The 10389-nt window shown below is 36.2% G+C and overlaps 1 protein-coding gene and 1 long non-coding RNA gene across 2 annotated transcripts; one reads left to right on the plus strand and one right to left on the minus strand.

Annotated features, from left to right (window-relative positions):
- Positions 1 to 1132: 1132 nt before the first annotated feature.
- Positions 1133 to 3044, plus strand: LOC148296327 (uncharacterized). Its single transcript, XM_088248278.1, has 4 exons — positions 1133 to 1281; positions 1417 to 1531; positions 1754 to 1959; positions 2087 to 3044. The coding sequence occupies exons 1-4, from the start codon at positions 1273 to 1275 to the stop codon at positions 2462 to 2464; spliced, it is 708 nt and encodes a 235-aa protein (XP_088104404.1). The 5' UTR covers positions 1133 to 1272; the 3' UTR covers positions 2465 to 3044.
- Positions 3045 to 8078: 5034 nt separating this feature from the next.
- LOC110770351 (uncharacterized) lies at positions 8079 to 9722 on the minus strand. The gene is made up of 3 exons (XR_002528733.2): positions 9043 to 9722; positions 8677 to 8871; positions 8079 to 8425 (listed from the first exon to the last, which is right to left on the minus strand). It is a non-coding gene; the product is annotated as an uncharacterized LOC110770351 (long non-coding RNA).
- Between the last annotated feature and the right edge of the window lie 667 nt (positions 9723 to 10389).

The following is a 10389-nucleotide window of genomic DNA, read 5'->3' on the forward strand; positions in this document are numbered from 1 at the left end:
CTTAAACAACAAAAGTAAAACCACTCTCATCCTTCAGCAAATAAAAAAGTACAACGCATAACATCTAATTTCATGTTTAAAAGAGTTTATCCGGAACTCACATTTTCCCTACAAAACAGATTAAGTCCCAAAAAAAATCATCAAATTAAATCCCAACATCCCAAGAGAAAATGGGCTTAGAAACATCGAAAATTCTGTAACAAATAATGAAGAAACTACTCAAATTGATTTGTTGAATGAGGCAATGAGTTGATTGAAATATGGGTTTCACGTGCAGCGAGAGAGAAATATGGAGTATATGGGCTATTGGAAGGATTTAAAAACAACATATTTGCTGGCATATATGGGCTATTAGCACGCGTTTTTGGGAGGGAAGGACACCCGCCTGGTTCTTTTAGTTATTTTTAATTTTTTACGAAGACTTATTTTTTTGGTTGCATACATATATTATAGGGATATATGGCTTAACTTTAATTTTTTTCTGCCCCCGGGGCCCAGGCCCTAGTCGCCCTAGCCAAGTGCCGGCTTTCCCTAATATTTTTATATAAAAAAACAATATATAATGTTTTTGTTTTTTACAAAGCGCGTTCTCAGCTTTTGAATCAGTCAGAGCCCACCGTCCACCAAAATTACAACTTACAAGGAAGTTTCTCACTCTCTCCCATGTCAACGTTCATCTACGCGTACCATGGACGCACATCACTTCACATGTGTAAGTGCAAATGCCTAGCCCTACATTTCATTTGGTAAATATATATTTCAAGTGAATCATTCAAATCTTTTTTTTTTTATTATAAAGAAAATCGTTATTCAAATACCATTTTACACTAAAAACAATAAAAATAAAACCACTCTCATCCTTCAACAAATAAAAAAGGACAACGCATAACATCAAATTTCATATTTTAAAAAGGTAATCCGTAACTCACATTTTCCCTACAAAACAGATTAAGACCCAAAAAATATCATCAAAATTAAATCCCAACATCCCAAAAGAAAATGGGTCCTTTTCTCAAATTGATTTGATGAATGAGGCAATGAGTTGATTGAAATATGGGTTTCACGTGCAGCCAGAGATAAATATGGGTTTTAAGTGCAAATGCCTAAACCTCTACGTATATAAAATCATAAACCGGTTGAGGAAGTGAACCTACCTCCGGCGTCACACAACAACTGACCCTGTAACTCACTCGGCTTTAAGTATCCACTACCCTCACCACGTTTCCTACTCTCAACTCACAAATTACACATACATCAGCCAAAAAACTCACAATGGCGAAGGTGAGACCCAATTCATCCGCCTCTGATTCTCTATCGTTTGGTTTAGCCCTTATTTTCTCTCTATATGCTTGCGTTTGCTTGATAGGTTTGTGTTTGAGTAATGGGTTTTGGTGTTTGTTTTTGGGTTTCATGCAGAAGAACAATAACAATGGCGTCGAGAACAAGAACAAGAACAACGACGGGGGTGAGAAGAAGAAGGAGGACGGCCCCATCGCCTCTAAGTTTGTCAAATGGGTCAAATCTTTTCAAGGTAAAATCATTCAACCCAGTTTATCAGATTTCCTTCAAATTTTGTCTTCACAGATTCTGATCTCCCTTTACTCCTCATGAAATTGTCTTCTTATTTTCTCTATTTTGGTGCATGGAAAAAGTAATATTCCAAAGGAATTTGATTCAGATTATGCTCTGTTTCTACTTTTTGTTTAATTTCTGGGACGGTTTTTAAGTTGTGTGTATTATATATGCAACACAGGCGCTGAGTCGGTGAAATCTGAGGGCCAAGCGAACAAGCTGAAGGTGGTCGGAAAAGTGGACATCATAAAGGTGAGAGACGAGCCCAAAAAGGTCCACCTCGTCTCAACCCAGCCCAAAAAGGACAACGAAGTCAACAAAGACGACGCCAACGACACCAAGAAAAAGCAGCGTGAGAAAACAGACAACGACGAAAAACCCAATGAGGTGTGTGTAGTGCTCACTGGTTCCAAACGTGCGCCAGTCTTGTTCACCTGCCTCAAAAAATTTTATTTTTTTTATGTTTCAAAATTTAATCGCTTTTATTAATTAAACGGGTCATGGGTTTGTGTAGGCTCCGTGGAGGACGGTGGTTTCGGAGCGGGACTTTCCAAAGCCTACGAGGCGTGTGGTAAAGACCGAAGGTGGAGGCAACGACGGCAACGGTGGTGTTGTTGGATATGAGAAGAGAAAGGAGGAAGACGAGGGAATTTATGGTAGCAACATAATTTCACGTAGATCGGCACGTCGTCATGAATATGGTTATCAAAATACTATGCAATACAGAACGGAGACAATATCGTATCGACGGTTCTCTCTGGTCTCCGGATTACTAGTCTTTGGCTTCTTCGGCTTACTAGTCTTTGGCTTACTAGTGATGTACAAGTTCCACTTGGCCAAGGACATCTACACTTATGTCGCACTGCTCACACACCGTTTACTCTACATTTGAATAGGGTAAAAAATATAAGGTGGCGTTTGGTATCTTATTTAAAAAGGAAGTCAAAAATTTTGATTTTTCTTAAAAACAAGGATTTCTTAAACTTATTTTTAAGATTCAAAAACTGTTTGGTATGCAACTTGAAAACTATTTTCAAATCTTAAAAATTTGAGAACTTGTGGGTTGTAAAAATAAAAATAAAAACAGATATTTTTGTTTTTAATAATTGGGGTGTTTTTCAGTTGTTCTTGAGTTTGAGTTTTTAAAAATAGGGCTACTAAATTGGTTTTCTTTATTTTGGAGTTTAAAAAGTTGGATTCAAGTTGAATATCAGAAAAGCGCTAAATAATTATTGAGAAAGGCATCAGTAGTCTCATTATTGAAATGGACTCAGCTACTGCAGTCAATCTCTGTTAGAATTCTTCTATGCTTGCTTTTGCATCCCTTAGATGCTTTGGTTTGGAGCTGTGGTGACCTTATGCAGCAATTTCCCAGTTGTGCCCTTCAACATGTTTTTCGTGAGAAGAATGGTGTTGCTGACCAATTGGCTAATTGGAGTTATCAAGTGGATCTTGGGCTGTGCATGTTTAAGCATGCCCCTAGTTGGTTAAGTGTTTATTTTGTTGATGATTTGCTTGAATTGTTCATTTAAGTGTTTATTTTGTTGATGATTTGCTTGAATTGTTCATTCTAGACTGGTTTGTTTAGACTAGTGTGTAGTCTGTTTCTTGGGGCTTTGCCCCACTACTTAATAAAAATAACATAGTTTTATTGTTGTTGAATATTCTAGTTTTATAGTTGAGGTCAAAGTTACAAATAAAAATCAAAGCAAGCATTGTGTTGTGAGGTTCCAATTTTTAATCCTATGCGACATGGTCCCGCAGATTTTTAGGACTTAATGGGGCCAATTAATAATTTTTAGGCCCCGTTTGGGATTTTTAGTTTTTCGTCAAAATAAAATATTTTGATTATTTTAAAAGCGGTGACTTTTTTACATTAGTTTTTAAAAGCAGACTTTGATTTGCTTTTCAAAATTTGCTTTCAAAAGAAGTATAGATAAACATTTAATGAATTTTTTCAGTTACTATCATTCATTTTAAAAAGGAAAAACGTCACTTTTGGTCTCTCTAGTTCATCACTTTTACCACTAAGGTTCCTATGGTTTCAATTTGATCATTTTTGCACCTGTGGTTTTCAATTTAAGCAATTCAAGTCCAATCTCCAATTTCTGTCAAGTTAGGTTAACTGCTATTACTTGTTGAAGGGCATTTAAGTCCAAAAATAAGAAAGAGATTAAAAGGAAAAAAAAAGTAAAAGATTGGGGAAGAGAACCCGTCAGCCACACAACCAGCCCACACCAGGGGCGGAGCCAAACTGGGACCAACAAGTAAAAGTAAAAGTAATATACTTTATGTATTTGTATATGTATATTATTTCAAATACTTTACGTTTTGATATGTATCAACAAGTGTTGTGGAGGACCTATTAAGGCACAAGGAAGTGCTTCAAATTTCCCATTTACTCAACTGATAATGGTGCACTCTAGGTGTATAGATTACCTTATTTTCATTTTCAACATTTAAGTAAATGTTTTTCTCCTTTTACTTTTATTTATTTTTATATTACTCCATTTACTTAAGTTTACAATGTAAATAAGGAAGTACTCCCTATTTGGATTCAAATAAAAATACTAGAAAATCAAATTCCCACCAAATCAAAATATGAAAATTTGGTTTTAGTGCAAAATACGATTTAGGCTAAAAATGATGGCTCATTAAGTCAATATATACTTCATACTAAAATCCCATAAAATCAAGTTTTCTTATTTGATGTGTAAGGAATAAAAGCCGCCAAAAATTATCTTGAGAAAATGATTATTCCGAAAAACTATGTTTCATACTTAGTCAATATTTTTACATAAAACATTTTTTCATGTATGATATGAATGCATGAAGGGACCTAAGGTTTTTTTTAGTTTGTGAAATTTTGATTTTTTTTTCTTTCTATTGGGTTTAATGAGGGAAAAGCTTTAAAGATATTTGCTAAATCGCTACTATTTGTCTATCTCTTGCAATTTTTCTTGCTTAGAATGTATTTTTCTATCCCTTTGTTGAGGACAATTATTATTTCAACCAATAAGTAATATAATTCTTAACATATGTAATTTATATATACTATTTTTCGTATGTATTGTAAGTAAGAATATGTTGATTCTTTATAATTTGTAAGAGGCCCCACATACTTGAAATTCTGGCTTCGCCATTGGCCCACACGTCAACCACCACACTCTCCGCCATCTCCTCAACCCGGTACAACTCCACCACTGCCATCTCTCTCCCTTCTCGTTTTTCTTTTTTTGGATTCCAATCTCTCATTTCTCTTTCAGTACTCATTCTTTCTCTTGGTTAACCCAAAAAAAAAACTCTTTGATGAATTGTTTGTTCCTCAGAGAATATCACAACAACAACAGCCAAACAATCCATATGGGTCATATATCCATGGCTTTTCTCTCCGAGTCTCATGTTTGTACAAATCACATGTCTCCCATCCCATACATCATAAAGCTCTTTTGCACTAAATAGATTGAAAAGAGATGTTAAAATCATGCAACCAAGCCAACAAAACTGGATGAATACAAAACAACAAATAAATGGCAAAAGAATACAAAAGTCACCGATTGAAGTGCCCTCAGTTTCCTCTCATGTCAAAAAGTCGGAAGCTTCACAACGTAATCAAAGAAAAAGAGACGAACCCATCACAGCCCCACCAACAAATTGAAGAGCATGATCAAAACGACAACGAAATAGAAGAAGTCCAGTGCCAAATAGTAGTCTCCGACTTCCCTGGTGGCTCCGAGACCTTGGAATAGTAGCCAAGTTCTGCAATGGCATCAAGATCGAGGTGGTGGAGTTTACTGGGTGAGGGAGATTGGGGCGTGTGTGGTGGTTGGCGTGTGGTGGTGGGGGTGGGTGTGGCTGACAGCTTCTCTTCCCCTTATATTTTTCTTCCTTTTTTAAAAAGGGAGATTCACTAATATACCCAATATAGGAGCCCAAATTATAAAAATACCCCATATGAAATGTACTTTAGAAACACACCCAAAACTCATTTATAACATAATAAAAAGACTTTTAACTTCTTTTAAATTACAAAACTGCCATTGATTTCTCAAAACAAACCCAACCCCAAAACATATAAACAAGCCCAAAATACTCATTAGGACATCAAAGTAATTTAATAATCAAAATTAAATTCAATAGGGCCAATTGTCATTTTTTGGGTATTTTTTGGGTTTGTTTATAGAAATTAAATGGTGTGGGGTTTATTTATAGTTTTAGTGCTAAAAATGGGTATTTGACTAAATATCTCTTTTAAAAAAAAGTCTTTCTTGTTTTTGGACTTAAATGCCCCTCAACAAGTAACCTCTGTTAACATAATTTGACAAAAAATTGGATATTGGACTTAAATTACTTAAATTGAAAACCACAGGGCAATAATGATCAAATTAAAACCACATGGACCTTAGTAGTAAAAATGGTAAACCAAAGGGACCAAAAGTGACGTTTTGCCTTTTGAAAAATGACACCACCTCCACTTTCACGTCTAACTCCACCACTTGCACCACCACTTGCACCACCACATTCACTACCTCCACAACCACCGTCTCCACAACCATCGTCACCCCCACCACCACCACCTCCACCACATCCTCCTCCTCCTCATCCTCCTCCACCACCTCCACCACCATTTCCTCCACCTCCAACTCCGCCTCAACCACCACTACCACCACCTCCTCTGAAACCTCCACATCCACCGCCACCTCCACAAGCAACACCACCACCACCACAACACTGACATTGCCACCACCATCACCACCACCACCTCCACAACCGCCATCCTACCACCACCACTACCACGACCACCAACTCCACCTTCATCACCACCACAACCTCCACTTCATCACCACCACTACCACCACATGATTAGTACATAACACTTTTAACATCATGTCTATTTTAGTCATTATTCACAGTTACAACAATTTTATATTAAAATTTACCAAACGATTTTAACACTGCTTTTTGTACTAACAGTACTTTAAAAATATTGTTTACCAAACATGGAGCTGCTTTACTTTACAGCTAATTATTTTCAAAGCACAGCAGAAACAACTTTTTGTTTTAAAGTGACAGCAATCCCAAACTGGGCCTTAGGAGAGGAATTACAATTTTTTTGTTAGGCCATCTCCAGCCACGGCCATAGACCATATGTAGCCCTCAAAACATGCAAAATTCATCTTCAGTTATGGGCCAAAAAAAATTTGGCCAAATTTTGAGGGCTATATTTAGTCCTTTAGCCATCCTCCCAAGCCACTTGTAGCCCAGGCCAAATTTTTGTGTGAACCCAACACATGTGTTGCCCAAATACGAGAAAGTATCATGCGTGGGCGTGAGAAGGGGAACATTTTGTGCAACTGCGATCCAAAGGTTGATATTAAAGGCATGTTGACGTATGCTAGTCGTTATTATTATTATTTTTGTTTCTTTTAACCTTTTACATGTATTTAAATTCTCTATTTATTCACAACTTTTCCCTCTCGTTTTTTTGTCAAATGTTTTCCCCACTCATTTCATTCAACCATTTCCTACAATTTTATTCTCTTTACTTATTTTGTTATTCACATTGTAGTGGAATGTATGATTGTTTTACCATAGTTTTTCTCAAAATAATAAAATATGGACGACCTTAAAATATAGCCCTACATGGCTGGAGATGAAAACATTTAGCCCTACACTATTCTTTAGAAAATTAATATTTTGGAAAGCTAAAATTATAGCCCTAAACTGCATTTAGCCTTATGACTGGAGATGGCCTTGCAGAGGAATTACAATTTTTAGGTAAGCAATCCTCTTAGGTCATCTCCAATAGTGGAGGGCTAAATATAGCCCACCCATAAAATTTAGCCTACCATTTATAGTAAAGAATAGTGATGTACTATATTTTTACCGTCTCCAGCAGTGCAGGGATAAATCATAGATCCCTCAATATTTTATTGGTTTTTATTATATTCTTTAAATAAATTGAATAATTTAATTGAAGTACTACTTTAGACCTTATTTAAAATTGTGAGAAATTATGAAGAATTATGAAAATAGTAAGAATTTTTTTTTTGAAAATCACATAGAAGGATGAAAAAAAAAAAGTGGGAAATTATGTAGAAATGAGGTTGGTATTTATAGAAAAAATTTAGGAATTTTTTAGGTATATATATATACAGAAATTCTCTATGCTGACATTCAGATGTTATTACCATGCGAACGCCATGTATTTTCTACTACCCCTCCATTATTTCCTCGAAGTTTAGAATGGCGTCTGCATGATAATATATAACGTACGGACGTTCGAATGAGAGAATAACTATATATATACAGTTCCTTTCTATTGAAGGATCCATCAATTAATTTTATTTGAAGGACACCCTTTAGGGTACCCTACAAAAACAATTTCAACAATCGAAACCATTTATTTTTTAAGTCTTAGGTCATCCTTGCAAAAAATTAGATTAATCGGAAACCATTTAGGCATCTAATATCCAACAAAATCAATGAACACGATGCTTCAAGAAAGTAATAAAATTTCAATAATTTAATTGAGTGATAAAATGATATCGGATTCAAGTGATTTTTTGTACATATGATCTTTGAATGAATATCTACAAAATTGACGTTTGGATTAATGAAATACAAGGTATGGTGAACCCAACAAGGATGTCCCTCAAATAAACTTATTTGAGAGATCCCTCAATTGAAGCTCACTATATATATATATATATATATATATATTGCGGCTACACAATGTCATTCCTTCAAAGTCAAGCACACTATGCCACATGTCCATCTTTGGCAATCCATCTTCCGGCCCGCCTCCTCAACCACCACCAACGTTGCCCATCTTCGTTGCCTTTTATTCACCCTAAAAAAATAGAAGATTTTGTATAATTTCTAAGACTCGAACCTTGACCCACAAAGGATGAAGCATGAAATATCATTCACAAACCATTAATATTATACCAAACTTGTTTTTGTGATATTTATTCAGTTACACAATATTAATATATACAACCAACTTTTTAAAAAAAATCATTTCAACACTGATTAGCGCAACTTTTGTAACAAATCCCTCATGCTCTAGAGTTATACATAAATAGGTCAATTTAAAAATACCTCACCACCAAAGCAAATGTCGAAGAACTCCCCTCATTTTGATTACCGCAAAACCCAGCTGTTATGCCTGAATAGCATCACAACCTCAGCTTCTCAGCATCCAATCCTTAGTTGTCCATCAACCCACACAAATGCTACAGTGCAAGGTCACATAATGCAAACTCTCTTCCCAGTCCAAATCATACCCCCAACACTCTGCACATCAACCACCGATCAAAATTGAATAAAAAAGTTAGAACTTTACTCCTATCCTATGCATCATTTTCCAACTCTCATCAAACTACACAATTATTCAACAAGAAGAAGAAATTGCATAAACATAAATACATCGAAATCAATACAATTCAACGCCCGCCCAAGTACGACCTTAACGAGAGAGAGCTATGGCAAAGAAGGAAGAACCAGACAGAGAGAATTGCCTCCTTTGCTCTCCGGTCTCAGCCTTCCTCTACCAGAAGTAGCCATCTCCAATGATGCATCGTACGAAGTCACAGCCACTACCATCATCGGAAAACGAGCCTACTTCCAAAGCCGAGCCAGAGGTTCTGGATGAGCCTTGCCAGGGGTTTTTGCAGAGGGAGAACTTCTCGACCGAGATCATTGAGAGCATTTCGTTGGAGGAGATTCTACCGACGGTCAATATCTGTGTCGTCATCCTCCAAGAATCATGCCACATTTGGCCATTTTAGCCTGTTGATTGGGTTTGGTGCAGTGACATGGCCCATTTAGCCCACTTTCTGGAGATGGATTTTGGGTGTTAAAAGGCTAAATATGAAGATTTTGTCCACTGTTGAAGATGGGCTTACAATTTTGATATCGCATCATTTTGCTTCCCTAAATCGAAGTATGTACCTAATAATATTTTGTTTAAGAAGAGGAGGGAGACTTATTCACACACTGATGTCTTGGGAGGTCATCTATGATCCCATTGGCTATCCCTATTGCATAGCCAACTTTTGCCCAGATTATGGCAACAACAAAAAAAAAAAAAATCTTTTGCCATTAAAAAACCCACGTTGGGCTACTTTGGTGAAGACCATTTCTTCTCCTAATAGCTCAAAGAATTGGCTTTTTGGACAAATACAAGAAGCATACAGGAAGGATTTTGAAAAAGCATTTGGAATACTACAGGCTGGATGAGCTATTTATCGGTGCCCTATATGTTTGTTGTGCAAGGATAACCTCCACTCAATGATGATAACGTGTATAATTTTGCACAACATGATTGTGGAGGATGAGTACGAATATGTTGACAAGGAATATGATGATGAGGATACGTGTCCACAATGATCCAGGAGGCCCAGAGCAAGACAATATGAGCCGGAGGCAAACATTACATATGAGTACCACCAAGATAGGCAGACTCTCTCAGATTTCATGATTCGTCATAATAGAGTTCGATCTCCACATGTGCATCAGAGTCTCCGACATGATTTGAACAATCACCTTTGGAGGAGCTTTGGAGATAGTGAATGAGGTCGACAGTTGTTTCAATTCTCCTTTTATATATGTTTCAATTATGTTGTGTGTTTTCTTTTCGAATAAAATTATATTTGTGAAATTTTAATTTTTTTAGGCCAAATTGTTCAAAAAATTAAAGGTGATTCACTATTATACCCAATATAGGAGCTCAAATTATTAAAAAAATCATACACGAAAGGGACTTTAAAAACACACCCAAAGCCCATTTACAACATAACAAAGAGGCTTCAA

This window comes from Prunus avium, chromosome 2, assembly GCF_965620075.1.
Source record: "Prunus avium chromosome 2, drPruAviu1.hap1.1, whole genome shotgun sequence".
In the NCBI taxonomy this organism is placed as follows: domain Eukaryota; kingdom Viridiplantae; phylum Streptophyta; class Magnoliopsida; order Rosales; family Rosaceae; genus Prunus; species Prunus avium.